This window comes from Electrona antarctica, assembly GCF_951216825.1.
Source record: "Electrona antarctica genome assembly, chromosome: 21".
Lineage (NCBI taxonomy): Eukaryota > Metazoa > Chordata > Actinopteri > Myctophiformes > Myctophidae > Electrona > Electrona antarctica.
Window position 1 is genome coordinate 86,868 of NC_136802.1, and position 20,470 is coordinate 107,337.

At 44.2% G+C, this 20,470-nt stretch overlaps 1 protein-coding gene across 1 annotated transcript in view; it reads left to right on the forward strand.

The window, feature by feature from the left end:
* Positions 1 to 1,213: 1,213 nt before the first annotated feature.
* The window catches only part of timeless (timeless circadian clock), a gene marked incomplete at its 3' end in the record, with an annotated part of 37,969 nt that continues 18,712 nt past the window's right edge, over positions 1,214 to 20,470 (forward strand). The window contains exons 1-2 of the mRNA XM_079490586.1: positions 1,214 to 1,350; positions 19,341 to 19,445. Coding sequence (XP_079346712.1) covers positions 19,355 to 19,445 — 91 coding nt within the window. The 5' untranslated portion in view covers positions 1,214 to 1,350; positions 19,341 to 19,354. The remainder of the gene's footprint in view (positions 1,351 to 19,340; positions 19,446 to 20,470) is intronic.

Sequence of the window (20,470 nt, forward strand, 5' to 3'; positions counted from 1 at the left end):
CGCTCTTAATCCAGAGCGATTTACATTAAGCAATAACAAAAGCATGGCATACATCACATATATAAAAAGTAGTTATCATGAATCATGCCTAGACTAAGAACGTAACAGTGGAGTATCTATGTAAACTATACATACTATACTATATAATATATTATACATGTGTACTATAAAGTGCTATGACTACATAAAGTGCAATTCTAGAGCTGTCTACGTAACAAGCTATAAGTCTGTTTAAAATACTATCTAAGTCTACATAATGTGCTATCTAAGGGGCTAGGCTAGGGCAAGTGCTACGGGCCATGGTGGAGTCTGAAGAGGTGGGTTTTCAGACTACGGCGGAAGATTGGGAGTGAGGCTGCAGTTCTGACTGTGATGGGAAGTGCATTCCATAGTTTTGGAGCCAGAAGGGAGAAGAGTTTGGGACATGTGGAGCGTTGTCCCGGCGTTTTTAGTGAAGGTACCTCCAGCTTCCCTGCGTTGGCTGATCTGAGTGCGCGGGAGGGTTTGTAGGGTACGATCATACTTGTGAGATATGGGGGGGCCATGCCTTTGGTTGCTTTGAATGCCAGCATCAGAGTTTTGTATTCTGTGCGGGCAGCGACCGGGAGCCAATGGAGGGAGCGGAGAAGGGGGGTGACATGTGAGAATTTTGGCTGGTTGAAGACCAAGCGGGCTGCGGCATTTTGGATCATTTGGAGGGGCTTAAGTGCACATGCCGGTAGGCCAGTAAGGAGGGAGTTACAATAGTCAAGTTTTGACAAGACTATTGTAACTCCCTCTCAGAGTCACAGACCCGTAAGGGTCCATTTGGTTCCATGTGTTACACTCTCAGAGTTACAGACCCGTAAGGGTCCATTTGGTTCCATGTGTTACACTCTCAGAGTCACAGACCCGTAAGGGTCCATTTGGTTCCATGTGTTACACTCTCAGAGTCACAGACCCGTAAGGGTCCATTTGGTTCCTAACTATATAATTTAGCTGGGGGCCCCCTGGAACTCCCTCCAGGATCCCCGGGGGTCCCCGGACCACACTTTGGGAACCCTTCTGGACTTGGTGTCGTTTCCCCGCGTTTAGCAAAGGGTTGCCATGACTCCACAGACCCAGCCAGCCAATCACAGGCGTCCGCGTCCCTCCGGGCTATGGCATTTGGGGCTCGCCAGCCAATCACAGGCGTCCGCGTCCCCCCGGGCTATGGCATTACGGATGTGTGTGGCGGGACTTTGGATGTGTGTGTGTGTGTGTGTTCAGTCAGTCAGTGTGGAACTGAATCTAAACATTAACAAAGTAAACTACAGTCTCAACAATAACTATAAACTACTGTCTGTGAGATGACACACTATGCTTCATGTGGTGAGTTATACTGTATTATACACATGTTTATAGATCTGCGTTACTTTACTTTATACCACAGAAGATATGAACACACGACCACTCGATCGGATGTCTAGCGAACATTAAAAACAACATGGGATGTTTAAAAACTATTAGCTTCCTTTCACTTGTTTATGAATGAATTAAATTAATGCTGATGCTTCTGCTCTTATAGAAGTAGTTTGTTTTCCTTATAAATCTGTGTTAAAATGTAGGAACACAAAGGATGACCTGGTTTATTTGAAGTACAGTTGCTGTGTGTGTGTGTGTGTGTGTGTGTGTGTGTCTAGCGAACAACTAAAAAACATGGAATGTTTAAAAACTATTAGCTTTCACTTGTTTATGAATGAATGGAATGAATGCTGATGTTTCTGCTCTTATAGGAGTAGATATGGTTTGTTTTCGTTGTTTTAATATGTGAGTTAAAATGTAGGAACACAAAGGATGACCTGGTTTAGTTGAAGTAGAGTTGCTGTGTGTGCGTGTGTGTGTGTGTGTGTGCATTGCTTACTAACTGTTGTCATCATCAGCACCAATAATGTAAAGCTGTGTGCAACTATTTATTATAATATGGATCTGAAACAATAACAATATGTGTTGTTTTGATGGAATATAATCCTGACTCTATAGTAAACTATTATGCAGATAAAACCACAATCCTGTATTATTGAGCCTCTCCTATGTCCATCTTTGAGGGTGTGTGTAAACACAAACATAACAATGTCCCAATACAAACATTGACAATGAATGGCCAGTTTGGAGTGTTTGTGTAAACACACACATTGAAGACAAAAGTGAGAATGCAGTGTGTGTGTGTGTGTGTGTGTGTGTGTGTGTGTGTGTGTGTGTGTGTGTGTGTGTGTGTGTGTGCTAATATTGTGGACTAATGTCTGACTGTTAAGTGCATGAAGTGCATCACTATAGCCTGTTGTCATAATTAGTGGTGCACGATTATGAAATTATGACCGATATCCGATTATTTGCAGGGTCATATCTGCCCATACCGATTCAGATATTATACAGAGTACCACAATGGTCCTCTGTATGTACATACATCATTCCATAGTTTACATTGGGAGTGAGTCTGTAGTTCTGACTGCAATGGGAAGTGCATTCCATAGTTTACATTGGGAGTGAGTCTGTAGTTCTGACTGCAATGGGAAGTGCATTCCATAGTTTACATTGGGAGTGAGTCTGTAGTTCTGACTGCAATGGGAAGTTCATTCCATAGTTTACATTGGGAGTGAGTCTGCAGTTCTGACTGCAATGGGAAGTTCATTCCATAATTTAGATTGGGAGTGATTCTGTAGTTCTGACTGTAATGGGAAGTTCATTCCATAGTTTAGATTGGGAGTGAGTCTGTAGTTCTGACTGCAATTCAGTATTTAAGTCTGACGTAATTTTGTAGTCCTACGTTATGTCCGGGACGGTCCAAGTGGCACCAAGTGGCACCAAGTGGCACCAAGTGGGAGTCAGCTCCCGTCCACATCTCATTGTAAATAGAAAACGCGTGAATCTTTTTCAATGGCGTTATTTTTCTAAAAGGAACCCATTGAGGGTTAAAATGCGTCTTAATGCTTCCAACTCGAGTAGAATTATTAAGGGTTTGTTTTCACAACTGAATGACTACTGAATGAGACGAGTACACACATTAAATGTAGATGGTGAAAACCGATTAAATAATCAGTATTACTTTGAGACCGTCCGATATGGCATTTTTATGGCCGATTTGGCACATTCCGATTATGCCACAGATTAATCGTGCATCCCTAGTCATAATTTGGTGTTTTAAGCATCATGTTATACTTTAGCTATTGAAAAATAGCAGATCTACAAGCTCATAGCGCGGAACCGAGTGCCGCACTATGAACTTGTAGGTCTGCTATTTTTGAAAAATTGTGAAAATGTGGCACAAATCTTTGGATATATATTATTTCAGAGCGAACGATTTTAACTCAAATCTTTGCTTCTGGGGGGTGGGGGGGGGGGGGGGGGGGGGTCAGATGGGGGTCGGCGGCCAATTACATCTAATGTTTGGAGTCCTTGACATGAGGATGTATGAGAACCACTGACATAGAAACATAGGTTTTTCTGAAAACTGTCAGTATTTAGAAAACATTTTTTTAGAATCGTCCTCAGGACAAAATGGGTTAATAACAGTTATTTTCATGCTGCAGTTTACAATCTAAACTTTGGATTGAGACTAAGCTTGAATAACAGAGGCAGCTCATACAAACACATACATATGCAAATGAAATAACTCTTGTGCTACCTAGTAGCTAGTACTGCACCATTAATCGAAAGGAAAACAAAGATTGTGAATCTGTGATCTAGATTCAGACACCTATGAGATCTCATTTCTACATGTGACCCAGAACGGTGCAGCATTAGGGCCGAATACTCCTATTTTAGAGCCGAATAAAAGTCGGTTCGGCTCTGTAGAGCCTACAATGTGACGTCATTTGAGGTTCAGTAAAAATAGGAGTATGAATCGGCCCTTAGTTTGCTGTCCAGTTCATTTTAGTTACTCTTTATGTTTTTGCTACAAGAGAGAGACTTTAAAAGAGGTTTAAACTTTAAGTCAAGGCCTTTTTGTTGTCTGTTTAAAGCCTCAGTAGTTATGGCTCCAGTCCAGGTGTTGTCTGTTTGAAGCCTCAGTAGTTATGGCTCCAGGTGTCTGTTTAAAGCCTCAGTAGTTATGGCTCCAGGTGTCTGTTTAAAGCCTCAGTAGTTATGGCTCCAGGTGTCTGTTTAAAGCCTCAGTAGTTATGGCTCCAGGTGTTGTCTGTTTAAAGCCTCAGTAGTTATGGCTCCAGGTGTTGTCTGTTTGAAGCCTCAGTAGTTATGGCTCCAGGTGTTGTCTGTTTAAAGCCTCAGTAGTTATGGCTCCAGGTGTCTGTTTAAAGCCTCAGTAGTTATGGCTCCAGGTGTTGTCTGTTTAAAGCCTCAGTAGTTATGGCTCCAGGTGTCTGTTTAAAGCCTCAGTAGTTATGGCTCCAGGTGTTGTCTGTTTAAAGCCTCAGTAGTTATGGCTCCAGGTGTTGTCTGTTTGAAGCCTCAGTAGTTATGGCTCCAGGTGTTGTCTGTTTAAAGCCTCAGTAGTTATGGCTCCAGGTGTCTGTTTAAAGCCACAGTAGTTATGGCTCCAGGTGTCTGTTTAAAGCCTCAGTAGTTATGGCTCCAGGTGTTGTCTGTTTAAAGCCTCAGTAGTTATGGCTCCAGGTGTCTGTTTAAAGCCTCAGTAGTTATGGCTCCAGGTGTTGTCTGTTTGAAGCCTCAGTAGTTATGGCTCCAGGTGTTGTCTGTTTGAAGCCTCAGTAGTTATGGCTCCAGGTGTTGTCTGTTTAAAGCCACAGTAGTTATGGCTCCAGGTGTTGTCTGTTTAAAGCCACAGTAGTTATGGCTCCAGGTGTTGTCTGTTTAAAGCCTCAGTAGTTATGGCTCCAGGTGTTGTCTGTTTAAAGCCACAGTAGTTATGGCTCCAGGTGTTGTCTGTTTAAAGCCTCAGTAGTTATGGCTCCAGGTGTTGTCTGTTTAAAGCCACAGTAGTTATGGCTCCAGGTGTCTGTTTAAAGCCACAGTAGTTATGGCTCCAGGTGTCTGTTTAAAGCCACAGTAGTTATGGCTCCAGGTGTCTGTTTAAAGCCACAGTAGTTATGGCTCCAGGTGTCTGTTTGAAGCCTCAGTAGTTATGGCTCCAGGTGTTGTCTGTTTAAAGCCTCAGTAGTTATGGCTCCAGGTGTTGTCTGTTTAAAGCCTCAGTAGTTATGGCTCCAGGTGTCTGTTTAAAGCCACAGTAGTTATGGCTCCAGGTGTTGTCTGTTTAAAGCCTCAGTAGTTATGGCTCCAGGTGTCTGTTTAAAGCCTCAGTAGTTATGGCTCCAGGTGTTGTCTGTTTAAAGCCTCAGTAGTTATGGCTCCAGGTGTTGTCTGTTTAAAGCCACAGTAGTTATGGCTCCAGGTGTTGTCTGTTTAAAGCCTCAGTAGTTATGGCTCCAGGTGTCTGTTTAAAGCCACAGTAGTTATGGCTCCAGGTGTTGTCTGTTTAAAGCCTCAGTAGTTATGGCTCCAGGTGTTGTCTGTTTAAAGCCACAGTAGTTATGGCTCCAGGTGTCTGTTTAAAGCCACAGTAGTTATGGCTCCAGGTGTTGTCTGTTTAAAGCCTCAGTAGTTATGGCTCCAGGTGTTGTCTGTTTAAAGCCTCAGTAGTTATGGCTCCAGGTGTCTGTTTGAAGCCTCAGTAGTTATGGCTCCAGGTGTTGTCTGTTTAAAGCCACAGTAGTTATGGCTCCAGGTGTCTGTTTAAAGCCTCAGTAGTTATGGCTCCAGGTGTCTGTTTAAAGCCACAGTAGTTATGGCTCCAGGTGTTGTCTGTTTAAAGCCACAGTAGTTATGGCTCCAGGTGTTGTCTGTTTAAAGCCACAGTAGTTATGGCTCCAGGTGTTGTCTGTTTAAAGCCTCAGTAGTTATGGCTCCAGGTGTTGTCTGTTTAAAGCCACAGTAGTTATGGCTCCAGGTGTTGTCTGTTTAAAGCCTCAGTAGTTATGGCTCCAGGTGTTGTCTGTTTAAAGCCTCAGTAGTTATGGCTCCAGGTGTTGTCTGTTTAAAGCCACAGTAGTTATGGCTCCAGGTGTCTGTTTAAAGCCTCAGTAGTTATGGCTCCAGGTGTTGTCTGTTTAAAGCCTCAGTAGTTATGGCTCCAGGTGTTGTCTGTTTAAAGCCTCAGTAGTTATGGCTCCAGGTGTTGTCTGTTTAAAGCCACAGTAGTTATGGCTCCAGGTGTCTGTTTAAAGCCTCAGTAGTTATGGCTCCAGGTGTTGTCTGTTTAAAGCCTCAGTAGTTATGGCTCCAGGTGTTGTCTGTTTAAAGCCTCAGTAGTTATGGCTCCAGGTGTTGTCTGTTTAAAGCCACAGTAGTTATGGCTCCAGGTGTTGTCTGTTTAAAGCCTCAGTAGTTATGGCTCCAGGTGTTGTCTGTTTAAAGCCACAGTAGTTATGGCTCCAGGTGTCTGTTTAAAGCCTCAGTAGTTATGGCTCCAGGTGTTGTCTGTTTAAAGCCTCAGTAGTTATGGCTCCAGGTGTTGTCTGTTTAAAGCCACAGTAGTTATGGCTCCAGGTGTTGTCTGTTTAAAGCCTCAGTAGTTATGGCTCCAGGTGTTGTCTGTTTAAAGCCACAGTAGTTATGGCTCCAGGTGTCTGTTTAAAGCCTCAGTAGTTATGGCTCCAGGTGTTGTCTGTTTAAAGCCACAGTAGTTATGGCTCCAGGTGTTGTCTGTTTAAAGCCACAGTAGTTATGGCTCCAGGTGTTGTCTGTTTAAAGCCACAGTAGTTATGGCTCCAGGTGTTGTCTGTTTAAAGCCTCAGTAGTTATGGCTCCAGGTGTTGTCTGTTTAAAGCCACAGTAGTTATGGCTCCAGGTGTCTGTTTAAAGCCTCAGTAGTTATGGCTCCAGGTGTTGTCTGTTTAAAGCCTCAGTAGTTATGGCTCCAGGTGTCTGTTTAAAGCCTCAGTAGTTATGGCTCCAGGTGTTGTCTGTTTAAAGCCTCAGTAGTTATGGCTCCAGGTGTCTGTTTAAAGCCACAGTAGTTATGGCTCCAGGTGTTGTCTGTTTAAAGCCACAGTAGTTATGGCTCCAGGTGTTGTCTGTTTAAAGCCACAGTAGTTATGGCTCCAGGTGTTGTCTGTTTAAAGCCACAGTAGTTATGGCTCCAGGTGTTGTCTGTTTAAAGCCACAGTAGTTATGGCTCCAGGTGTTGTCTGTTTAAAGCCACAGTAGTTATGGCTCCAGGTGTTGTCTGTTTAAAGCCTCAGTAGTTATGGCTCCAGGTGTTGTCTGTTTAAAGCCACAGTAGTTATGGCTCCAGGTGTCTGTTTAAAGCCTCAGTAGTTATGGCTCCAGGTGTTGTCTGTTTAAAGCCACAGTAGTTATGGCTCCAGGTGTTGTCTGTTTAAAGCCACAGTAGTTATGGCTCCAGGTGTTGTCTGTTTAAAGCCACAGTAGTTATGGCTCCAGGTGTTGTCTGTTTAAAGCCTCAGTAGTTATGGCTCCAGGTGTTGTCTGTTTAAAGCCTCAGTAGTTATGGCTCCAGGTGTCTGTTTAAAGCCTCAGTAGTTATGGCTCCAGGTGTTGTCTGTTTAAAGCCTCAGTAGTTATGGCTCCAGGTGTCTGTTTAAAGCCACAGTAGTTATGGCTCCAGGTGTTGTCTGTTTAAAGCCACAGTAGTTATGGCTCCAGGTGTTGTCTGTTTAAAGCCACAGTAGTTATGGCTCCAGGTGTTGTCTGTTTAAAGCCACAGTAGTTATGGCTCCAGGTGTTGTCTGTTTAAAGCCTCAGTAGTTATGGCTCCAGGTGTTGTCTGTTTAAAGCCACAGTAGTTATGGCTCCAGGTGTCTGTTTAAAGCCTCAGTAGTTATGGCTCCAGGTGTTGTCTGTTTAAAGCCACAGTAGTTATGGCTCCAGGTGTTGTCTGTTTAAAGCCACAGTAGTTATGGCTCCAGGTGTTGTCTGTTTAAAGCCACAGTAGTTATGGCTCCAGGTGTTGTCTGTTTAAAGCCTCAGTAGTTATGGCTCCAGGTGTTGTCTGTTTAAAGCCACAGTAGTTATGGCTCCAGGTGTCTGTTTAAAGCCTCAGTAGTTATGGCTCCAGGTGTTGTCTGTTTAAAGCCTCAGTAGTTATGGCTCCAGGTGTCTGTTTAAAGCCTCAGTAGTTATGGCTCCAGGTGTTGTCTGTTTAAAGCCTCAGTAGTTATGGCTCCAGGTGTCTGTTTAAAGCCTCAGTAGTTATGGCTCCAGGTGTTGTCTGTTTAAAGCCACAGTAGTTATGGCTCCAGGTGTCTGTTTAAAGCCTCAGTAGTTATGGCTCCAGGTGTTGTCTGTTTAAAGCCACAGTAGTTATGGCTCCAGGTGTTGTCTGTTTAAAGCCACAGTAGTTATGGCTCCAGGTGTCTGTTTAAAGCCTCAGTAGTTATGGCTCCAGGTGTTGTCTGTTTAAAGCCACAGTAGTTATGGCTCCAGGTGTTGTCTGTTTAAAGCCTCAGTAGTTATGGCTCCAGGTGTTGTCTGTTTAAAGCCTCAGTAGTTATGGCTCCAGGTGTTGTCTGTTTAAAGCCACAGTAGTTATGGCTCCAGGTGTCTGTTTAAAGCCTCAGTAGTTATGGCTCCAGGTGTTGTCTGTTTAAAGCCACAGTAGTTATGGCTCCAGGTGTTGTCTGTTTAAAGCCACAGTAGTTATGGCTCCAGGTGTCTGTTTAAAGCCTCAGTAGTTATGGCTCCAGGTGTTGTCTGTTTAAAGCCTCAGTAGTTATGGCTCCAGGTGTCTGTTTAAAGCCTCAGTAGTTATGGCTCCAGGTGTTGTCTGTTTAAAGCCTCAGTAGTTATGGCTCCAGGTGTCTGTTTAAAGCCACAGTAGTTATGGCTCCAGGTGTTGTCTGTTTAAAGCCACAGTAGTTATGGCTCCAGGTGTCTGTTTAAAGCCTCAGTAGTTATGGCTCCAGGTGTTGTCTGTTTAAAGCCTCAGTAGTTATGGCTCCAGGTGTTGTCTGTTTAAAGCCTCAGTAGTTATGGCTCCAGGTGTTGTCTGTTTGAAGCCTCAGTAGTTATGGCTCCAGGTGTTGTCTGTTTAAAGCCACAGTAGTTATGGCTCCAGGTGTTGTCTGTTTAAAGCCACAGTAGTTATGGCTCCAGGTGTTGATTAAAGCCTCAGTAGTTATGGCTCCAGGTGTTGTCTGTTTAAAGCCTCAGTAGTTATGGCTCCAGGTGTTGATTAAAGCCTCAGTAGTTATGGCTCCAGGTGTTGTCTGTTTAAAGCCTCAGTAGTTATGGCTCCAGGTGTTGTCTGTTTAAAGCCACAGTAGTTATGGCTCCAGGTGTCTGTTTAAAGCCACAGTAGTTATGGCTCCAGGTGTCTGTTTGAAGCCTCAGTAGTTATGGCTCCAGGTGTTGTCTGTTTAAAGCCTCAGTAGTTATGGCTCCAGGTGTTGTCTGTTTAAAGCCACAGTTCAAGGTTCAAGGTTCAAGGTTAGCTTTATTGTCCCTTGCGGGAAATTGGTTTGCAGCCAGATCATAGTAAAAAATACACACAACAACAGCATTCAATACAAGACTGAGATCTAAGAACAGGGCACTAGAGACAGAGAATTCATGACATTCAAAGTAGCAAAGTCAGCAAAAGTGCATTAGTGGGCAGTATGTGCAAAGAGGCAAGAATAAAGTGCTATCTGCTGTTCAGCAGTTGAATAGCAGCCGGGACAAAGGATAGTTTGAACCGATTAGTCTTTGTAGTGGGCACCCTCAGCCGACGACCTGAGGGCAACAGTTCAAACTCAGACCGAAGTGGGTGATCCGATACCTCCAGGAGGGAGGAGGCTCTTTTAAGCATCTGCCTCTTGTACAGTTCTATGAGTTGGGCTTGGGTTCTCCCAGAAATCTTACTGGCCACTTTGACGAGGCTGCTGAGCCTGTTCTTGTTTGCCAGGGTCAGATTACCGTACCAGGCAACCATACAAAACATGAGAACAGATTCAATAAAACTTCTATAGAAAAGAGTCATCATCACAGACGAGACATTAAAAGAACGCATTTTCCTCAGAAAAAAAAGACGCTGCTGGACTTTTTTTGATGTAGAGGCAACATGAGAGTCAAAGGAGAGTTTGTTGTCAAGAACGACACCCAAATATTTATAGCTCTCTACAATTTCAATTTCTGTGCCCTTAATGAGTGTAGGAGCAGGACTGGGAGGAGTCCTTCTAAAGCTGATGATCATGTCAGTAGTTATGGCTCCAGGTGTTGTCTGTTTAAAGCCACAGTAGTTATGGCTCCAGGTGTCTGTTTAAAGCCTCAGTAGTTATGGCTCCAGGTGTCTGTTTGAAGCCTCAGTAGTTATGGCTCCAGGTGTTGTCTGTTTAAAGCCACAGTAGTTATGGCTCCAGGTGTTGTCTGTTTAAAGCCACAGTAGTTATGGCTCCAGGTGTTGTCTGTTTAAAGCCACAGTAGTTATGGCTCCAGGTGTTGTCTGTTTAAAGCCTCAGTAGTTATGGCTCCAGGTGTTGTCTGTTTAAAGCCTCAGTAGTTATGGCTCCAGGTGTTGTCTGTTTAAAGCCTCAGTAGTTATGGCTCCAGGTGTTGTCTGTTTAAAGCCTCAGTAGTTATGGCTCCAGGTGTTGTCTGTTTAAAGCCTCAGTAGTTATGGCTCCAGGTGTTGTCTGTTTAAAGCCACGTGTTACGACCCAATGTGTCTAGGGGTAATTAAGTGTAACATTTAATGGATCGACAGGAAACCAGCTTCAGAATGCGTGTATTTATTTACATGAAGATGAATTAAAGAATGAATATACGAATGTTTTACAGAATCAAACTCAAAAGAAAACCTAACAAACAGACACAAATGAACACTACAGCTAGAAAGGAACGAGTCCTTTCCGAAGGGACAAACTATATCAAAATAGTATGGCAAAAGTCCACAGTCAGTGTGGCGGCTGGGAGAGAGAGGATTCCGGCCTGTCTCCCCCCCGCCTTCCAGGAGCAGACTGACTGATATAGTAGGTGAGTAGGGAGAGCCATGATCAGGAGCACGCCCACTCTAGACCGACAGCCAGTCAGGGCCGATCACTCCCTGACAGACGGGCCAGCTTCTCTAGGTGTAGATCATCAATCAGTCCACCTGCGGAGGATTAGGGAAAACACACCCAGGCAACCACTCCCCCCACCTGGTACTGTGTAGTAGCCAATAATAAAGTGAGAACTCTAGTAAATATAACTATATAAATAGGCCCATACGAAGGCTATTCATAATATCTCACAACAATAACATAATATGATCCCCGATCATCACACCCCCCAAACCAGAGGAAGGTTATGGGACATACAGAACTTTCCTAACACCATCTCATTTAATATGCTCAGAATTTCCACAACAAAAACAAAACACACACAGCCCTAAGGCAAGTGAAAAGCAACAGTGGCAAAAGTAGAAAAAACATCAGCGGCCCGCTTAGTACGTCAGAAATATAAGGACTAGCCAGAACTCCCTTCTCATGTATGACATATGATTAATTTCAACCCACAAAAAACACATTTTTGTTTTCTTTCCGCCAATACCTATAGTTATGGGCACGCAACCCCAGCTGCAAATATAATTTAAAAGAAACCTGTAGAGGAATCTTACAACATTACAGATAAGAAACCTGTAGAGGAATCTTACCACATTACAGATAAGAAGAATACGCAATGACCAATAAAAATAGCTTATATAGCGCTTGAAAAATGCCACAAAAATCACATTGAAAAAAAAAAAAAACCTGAGCACCTTAAAATCAATTACATAGAGACAATGTAGAACCCATTTTACCTCATTTATTCATGTGTGGACACGTAAATGCTTGGCCAACTTAAGGACAAAGTCGACATATAAAACCAACCCACCTTAGTACATCAGGCTAACACATAACCCTTCTCATTTTAGAATTAATTTCACCACATATAAAACCAACCCACCTTAGTACGTCAGGCTAACACATAACCCTTCTCATTTTAGGATTAATTTTACAACGAACGAAACTTGTTCGGATCGGTCCATAAGGTTATCAAATAAATAACCTGTCTCACGTTCGAACTACTGTTTCAAAATACTAACAGGCCAGCATTCCACACAATGAATAAACTACAGAACCTCTGAAACACTACTTTATAGCCCAATCCTTCCGGAGCGCAAAAGAAAGGATGTTTTAACGAGTTGGTTGAACACAACCACTGAAAAAGGGAGAAAAAAACAAAACAACAACAAACAAATGCAATCTCTCCCCTGTCAAGTGCGTCGCCCCTCCCACGGCACAGTTGACAGGAGCTAACCAGAAAAAGGGGAATAGGCCTATCGGAACAAAAAATATGGACACAATTTCACGAGACCTTACAAAACATTACTAACGAAAAAATAAGTAAATGCACATCAGTGTAGCCTCCCATGCAGCCGTACAAGGCACGTCGCTAGCAAACGAGCCGTGTCAAAAACAAGAGCAGCTACACCGCCGAATCAAAATGAGCTTTAAGCAGGCTCCCCAGAGCTCTGATTATTTTTACGTACGAGCGTAGGGCAAGAAGCAATCAAATGCCCTTTTTCGTGGCAATAATAACATTCCCGTGCCCCCCCAGATCCCTTGTCATTACCAGAATAATGTGAAACACTTTTTGCCGACACTTGCTTGTCACACTGCTTAGCCTTAGCCGCTCTCCCCGCACCAGGGCCAAAATCACGGCCCGGAGAGACAACTGAACGGTGTGTCAACTCGAACTCATCTGCGCAAACGGACGCTTCTGCAATAGAGTTCACTTTACGTTCGTTTAGATAAATCACAATGCTCTCTGGTAGGCAACACTTGAATTCCTCAAGTAAAATCATTTCCCCCAACTGCTCGAAAGTAGTCACATTGCTTGCTTTGCACCATTTTTTGAAGAGTGTCACTTTCTCACGTGCACATTCGACATATGATTGAGTAAGAGCTTTATCAGCGGATCTAAAATGTTGCCTGTATGCTTCAGGTATGAGCTCAAATCCGCTAAGTATAGCTGCTTTAACGATATCATACTCCAAGCTCTCCTGCACAGAGAGGTTGGCGCAGATGTCTTGGGCTTTTCCAACCAATTTGCTTTGAACCAACAGGGCCCACATTTCTTTTGGCCACTTAACCGTTTTAGCCATCCGCTCAAAAGCACAGAAAAATGAATCAATCTCACCTTCTTTGAAACTAGGCACCAGAGCGATCTGCTTGCTTACGTCGAATGTCGACTCTCCTCTGGAACCGTGACCAGACGAACCTCTTGGTGCCATGTCACCAAGTTGTGGGGGGGCAGCCGCCGCCGCTGACGACGACGACAGGTCAGGGTAGGCCCGGCCTAAGCGAATTATCTCGAGCTCCCGTTCCTGCTGGGCCAATTTGCATTGCTCGGTACGCAGCTCAGTCAATTTGATTTCAAGATCCATTTCGCGAAGGCGTATGGCCCCCCTTATGTCCTGAGGACTCCCCCCCTCTACTTGCGAGTCGAGGTGCGAGCTCTGGGGCCGTGCCTCCCCAGAACCCCCGAGGCCCGCCGCTGAGGACAGACCAGGCTCCCCTTTGTCCGCCCCAACTAAGGCGTCGGTCACACCGACTTTATCTGCTCCTGATGCCATAGTGATAATGCCGCGCGATAACAGCTGCTGTGACACAGCCGAGAAAATTGCGTCTTTTTTCCTGGTACCTTCAGGCAAGGGAACGTTGTACTGTTTAGCAACTGCCCACAACTCCCAGTATGTACACTGTTCAAGTTGTTCAAAAGTCAAGACATCCACAGCAGCAGCACTCTGAAAATCAGAGTCCATACTATACCGCCACCAAGCTCTTACTCAAGTGATGCAAGCAACGCGATTTACTCCTCTCTGCACCACCAGTTACTAACAAAAAAAACAACAAAAACCAATTGAACTGACTTAACACTGTTTTTGTTCGGACGAGCCCCCAATTTGTTACGACCCAATGTGTCTAGGGGTAATTAAGTGTAACATTTAATGGATCGACAGGAAACCAGCTTCAGAATGCGAGTATTTATTTACATGAAGATGAATTAAAGAATGAATATACGAATGTTTTACAGAATCAAACTCAAAAGAAAACCTAACAAACAGACACAAATGAACACTACAGCTAGAAAGGAACGAGTCCTTTCCGAAGGGACAAACTATATCAAAATAGTATGGCAAAAGTCCACAGTCAGTGTGGCGGCTGGGAGAGAGAGGATTCCGGCCTGTCTCCCCCCCGCCTTCCAGGAGCAGACTGACTGATATAGTAGGTGAGTAGGGAGAGCCATGATCAGGAGCACGCCCACTCTAGACCGACAGCCAGTCAGGGCCGATCACTCCCTGACAGACGGGCCAGCTTCTCTAGGTGTAGATCATCAATCAGTCCACCTGCGGAGGATTAGGGAAAACACACCCAGGCAACCACTCCCCCCACCTGGTACTGTGTAGTAGCCAATAATAAAGTGAGAACTCTAGTAAATATAACTATATAAATAGGCCCATACGAAGGCTATTCATAATATCTCACAACAATAACATAATATGATCCCCGATCATCACACCACAGTAGTTATGGCTCCAGGTGTTGTCTGTTTAAAGCCTCAGTAGTTATGGCTCCAGGTGTTGTCTGTTTAAAGCCACAGTAGTTATGGCTCCAGGTGTTGTCTGTTTAAAGCCTCAGTAGTTATGGCTCCAGGTGTTGTCTGTTTAAAGCCTCAGTAGTTATGGCTCCAGGTGTTGTCTGTTTAAAGCCACAGTAGTTATGGCTCCAGGTGTTGTCTGTTTAAAGCCACAGTAGTTATGGCTCCAGGTGTTGTCTGTTTAAAGCCACAGTAGTTATGGCTCCAGGTGTTGTCTGTTTAAAGCCTCAGTAGTTATGGCTCCAGGTGTTGTCTGTTTAAAGCCTCAGTAGTTATGGCTCCAGGTGTTGTCTGTTTAAAGCCTCAGTAGTTATGGCTCCAGGTGTTGTCTGTTTAAAGCCACAGTAGTTATGGCTCCAGGTGTTGTCTGTTTAAAGCCTCAGTAGTTATGGCTCCAGGTGTTGTCTGTTTAAAGCCTCAGTAGTTATGGCTCCAGGTGTTGTCTGTTTAAAGCCACAGTAGTTATGGCTCCAGGTGTTGTCTGTTTAAAGCCTCAGTAGTTATGGCTCCAGGTGTCTGTTTAAAGCCTCAGTAGTTATGGCTCCAGGTGTTGTCTGTTTAAAGCCACAGTAGTTATGGCTCCAGGTGTTGTCTGTTTAAAGCCACAGTAGTTATGGCTCCAGGTGTTGTCTGTTTAAAGCCACAGTAGTTATGGCTCCAGGTGTTGTCTGTTTAAAGCCTCAGTAGTTATGGCTCCAGGTGTTGTCTGTTTAAAGCCTCAGTAGTTATGGCTCCAGGTGTTGTCTGTTTAAAGCCTCAGTAGTTATGGCTCCAGGTGTTGTCTGTTTAAAGCCTCAGTAGTTATGGCTCCAGGTGTTGTCTGTTTAAAGCCACAGTAGTTATGGCTCCAGGTGTTGTCTGTTTAAAACCACAGTAGTTATGGCTCCAGGTGTTGTCTGTTTAAAGCCACAGTAGTTATGGCTCCAGGTGTTGTCTGTTTAAAGCCACAGTAGTTATGGCTCCAGGTGTTGTCTGTTTAAAGCCTCAGTAGTTATGGCTCCAGGTGTTGTCTGTTTAAAGCCTCAGTAGTTATGGCTCCAGGTGTTGTCTGTTTAAAGCCTCAGTAGTTATGGCTCCAGGTGTCTGTTTAAAGCCACAGTAGTTATGGCTCCAGGTGTTTAAAGCCACAGTAGTTATGGCTCCAGGTGTTGTCTGTTTAAAGCCACAGTAGTTATGGCTCCAGGTGTTGTCTGTTTAAAGCCACAGTAGTTATGGCTCCAGGTGTTTAAAGCCACAGTAGTTATGGCTCCAGGTGTTTAAAGCCACAGTAGTTATGGCTCCAGGTGTTGTCTGTTTAAAGCCTCAGTAGTTATGGCTCCAGGTGTTTAAAGCCACAGTAGTTATGGCTCCAGGTGTTTAAAGCCACAGTAGTTATGGCTCCAGGTGTTGTCTGTTTAAAGCCTCAGTAGTTATGGCTCCAGGTGTTTAAAGCCACAGTAGTTATGGCTCCAGGTGTTGTCTGTTTAAAGCCACAGTAGTTATGGCTCCAGGTGTTTAAAGCCACAGTAGTTATGGCTCCAGGTGTCTGTTTAAAGCCTCAGTAGTTATGGCTCCAGGTGTTGTCTGTTTAAAGCCTCAGTAGTTATGGCTCCAGGTGTTGTCTGTTTAAAGCCTCAGTAGTTATGGCTCCAGGTGTTGTCTGTTTAAAGCCACAGTAGTTATGGCTCCAGGTGTCTGTTTAAAGCCACAGTAGTTATGGCTCCAGGTGTTGTCTGTTTAAAGCCTCAGTAGTTATGGCTCCAGGTGTTGTCTGTTTAAAGCCTCAGTAGTTATGGCTCCAGGTGTTGTCTGTTTAAAGCCTCAGTAGTTATGGCTCCAGGTGTTGTCTGTTTAAAGCCACAGTAGTTATGGCTCCAGGTGTTGTCTGTTTAAAGCCACAGTAGTTATGGCTCCAGGTGTCTGTTTAAAGCCTCAGTAGTTATGGCTCCAGGTGTCTGTTTAAAGCCACAGTAGTTATGGCTCCAGGTGTCTGTTTAAAGCCACAGTAGTTATGGCTCCAGGTGTCTGTTTAAAGCCTCAGTAGTTATGGCTCCAGGTGTTGTCTGTTTAAAGCCACAGTAGTTATGGCTCCAGGTGTTGTCTGTTTAAAGCCTCAGTAGTTATGGCTCCAGGTGTTGTCTGTTTAAAGCCTCAGTAGTTATGGCTCCAGGTGTTGTCTGTTTAAAGCCACAGTAGTTATGGCTCCAGGTGTTGTCTGTTTAAAGCCACAGTAGTTATGGCTCCAGGTGTTGTCTGTTTAAAGCCTCAGTAGTTATGGCTCCAGGTGTCTGTTTAAAGCCACAGTAGTTATGGCTCCAGGTGTTGTCTGTTTAAAGCCTCAGTAGTTATGGCTCCAGGTGTCTGTTTAAAGCCTCAGTAGTTATGGCTCCAGGTGTTGTCTGTTTAAAGCCACAGTAGTTATGGCTCCAGGTGTTGTCTGTTTAAAGCCTCAGTAGTTATGGCTCCAGGTGTTGTCTGTTTAAAGCCTCAGTAGTTATGGCTCCAGGTGTCTGTTTAAAGCCACAGTAGTTATGGCTCCAGGTGTTGTCTGTTTAAAGCCTCAGTAGTTATGGCTCCAGGTGTCTGTTTAAAGCCACAGTAGTTATGGCTCCAGGTGTTGTCTGTTTAAAGCCACAGTAGTTATGGCTCCAGGTGTCTGTTTAAAGCCTCAGTAGTTATGGCTCCAGGTGTCTGTTTAAAGCCTCAGTAGTTATGGCTCCAGGTGTTGTCTGTTTAAAGCCTCAGTAGTTATGGCTCCAGGTGTTGTCTGTTTAAAGCCTCAGTAGTTATGGCTCCAGGTGTTGTCTGTTTAAAGCCACAGTAGTTATGGCTCCAGGTGTTGTCTGTTTAAAGCCACAGTAGTTATGGCTCCAGGTGTCTGTTTAAAGCCTCAGTAGTTATGGCTCCAGGTGTCTGTTTAAAGCCACAGTAGTTATGGCTCCAGGTGTCTGTTTAAAGCCACAGTAGTTATGGCTCCAGGTGTCTGTTTAAAGCCTCAGTAGTTATGGCTCCAGGTGTTGTCTGTTTAAAGCCACAGTAGTTATGGCTCCAGGTGTTGTCTGTTTAAAGCCACAGTAGTTATGGCTCCAGGTGTTGTCTGTTTAAAGCCACAGTAGTTATGGCTCCAGGTGTTGTCTGTTTAAAGCCTCAGTAGTTATGGCTCCAGGTGTTGTCTGTTTAAAGCCTCAGTAGTTATGGCTCCAGGTGTTGTCTGTTTAAAGCCTCAGTAGTTATGGCTCCAGGTGTTGTCTGTTTAAAGCCTCAGTAGTTATGGCTCCAGGTGTTGTCTGTTTAAAGCCACAGTAGTTATGGCTCCAGGTGTTGTCTGTTTAAAGCCTCAGTAGTTATGGCTCCAGGTGTTGTCTGTTTAAAGCCTCAGTAGTTATGGCTCCAGGTGTTGTCTGTTTAAAGCCACAGTAGTTATGGCTCCAGGTGTTGTCTGTTTAAAGCCACAGTAGTTATGGCTCCAGGTGTTGTCTGTTTAAAGCCTCAGTAGTTATGGCTCCAGGTGTCTGTTTAAAGCCACAGTAGTTATGGCTCCAGGTGTTGTCTGTTTAAAGCCTCAGTAGTTATGGCTCCAGGTGTTGTCTGTTTAAAGCCTCAGTAGTTATGGCTCCAGGTGTTGTCTGTTTAAAGCCTCAGTAGTTATGGCTCCAGGTGTTGTCTGTTTAAAGCCTCAGTAGTTATGGCTCCAGGTGTTGTCTGTTTAAAGCCTCAGTAGTTATGGCTCCAGGTGTTGTCTGTTTAAAGCCTCAGTAGTTATGGCTCCAGGTGTCTGTTTAAAGCCTCAGTAGTTATGGCTCCAGGTGTTGTCTGTTTAAAGCCTCAGTAGTTATGGCTCCAGGTGTTGTCTGTTTAAAGCCTCAGTAGTTATGGCTCCAGGTGTTGTCTGTTTAAAGCCACAGTAGTTATGGCTCCAGGTGTTGTCTGTTTAAAGCCTCAGTAGTTATGGCTCCAGGTGTTGTCTGTTTAAAGCCTCAGTAGTTATGGCTCCAGGTGTTGTCTGTTTAAAGCCTCAGTAGTTATGGCTCCAGGTGTTGTCTGTTTAAAGCCTCAGTAGTTATGGCTCCAGGTGTTGTCTGTTTAAAGCCTCAGTAGTTATGGCTCCAGGTGTCTGTTTAAAGCCTCAGTAGTTATGGCTCCAGGTGTTGTCTGTTTAAAGCCTCAGTAGTTATGGCTCCAGGTGTTGTCTGTTTAAAGCCTCAGTAGTTATGGCTCCAGGTGTCTGTTTAAAGCCACAGTAGTTATGGCTCCAGGTGTTGTCTGTTTAAAGCCTCAGTAGTTATGGCTCCAGGTGTTGTCTGTTTAAAGCCACAGTAGTTATGGCTCCAGGTGGTGTCTGTTTAAAGCCTCAGTAGTTATGGCTCCAGGTGTTGTCTGTTTAAAGCCTCAGTAGTTATGGCTCCAGGTGTTGTCTGTTTAAAGCCTCAGTAGTTATGGCTCCAGGTGTTGTCTGTTTAAAGCCACAGTAGTTATGGCTCCAGGTGTTGTCTGTTTAAAGCCACAGTAGTTATGGCTCCTGGTGTTGTCTGTTTAAAGCCTCAGTAGTTATGGCTCCAGGGGTTGTCTGTTTAAAGCCTCAGTAGTTATGGCTCCAGGTGACACATTTAGAACCTAGTAAATGTTCATCGTGTGAGAATCGTGATCGTGATGTTAATTCTTGTGGAGGAAACTCAAGATTCACATTTTAGAGCAGGAATAACTCTTACTGTTGCCTTCCAGGAGTCTGCTGATCTATGGATTGTTACTGTTAACTCTGTCTCTGCTGATCTATGGATTGTGTGTTAACCCTTTCCTTCCAGGAGTGTGCTGATCTATGTACATGATGAACTGTGAACTGTTAGCAACGTGCAGTGCCCTGGGGTACCTGGAGGGGGAGACATATCATGCAGAACCTGACTGCATAGGTGAGTAATAATGACCACATGATCCAAGAACCAGCATAGACCAGTCATGGGTCCTTGAGGGGGTCCCAGGGGGTCCCCAGCTAAAACATTGACCACTAGGGGTCCTTGAGGGGGTTCCAGGGGGTCCCCAGCTAAAACATAGACCACTAGGGGTCCTTGAGGGAGTTCCAGGGGGTCCCCAGCTAAAACATAGACCACTAGGGGTCCTTGAGGGGGTTCCAGGGGGTCCCCAGCTAAAACATAGACCACTAGGGGTCCTTGAGGGGGTTCCAGGGGGTCCCCAGCTAAATGAAGGAGAGTTGGTAACCAAATGGACCCTTATTAGACCTTTAACTCTTATGAGAGTGTATTTTGCTTGTCCATTTGGTTTCATTTTACGCTCTCAGTTGAAGTTACACAATTAGATAATGTTAGAATAATTGTTATTTTGATCAACGTTTGCCTGTTATCTCTCTTAATGGTACCAACATCATGTTATCTCTCCTAATGGTACCAACATCATGTTATCTCTCCTAATGGTACCAACATCATGTTATCTCTCCTAATGGTACCAACATCATGTTATCTCTCCTAATGGTACCAACATCATGTTATCTCTCCTAATGGTACCAACATCATGTTATCTCTCCTAATGGTACCAACATCATGTTATCTCTCCTAATGGTACCAACATCATGTTATCTCTCCTAATGGTACCAACATCATGTTATCTCTCCTAATGGTACCAACATCATGTTATCTCTCCCAATGGTACCAACACCATGTTATCTCTCCTAATGGTACCAACACCATGTTATCTCTCCTAATGGTACCAACACCATGTTATCTCTCCTAATGGTACCAACATCATGTTATCTCTCCTAATGGTACCAACATCATGTTATCTCTCCTAATGGTACCAACATCATGTTATCTCTCCTAATGGTACCAACATCATGTTATCTCTCCTAATGGTACCAACATCATGTTATCTCTCCTAATGGTACCAACATCATGTTATCTCTCCTAATGGTACCAACATCAAC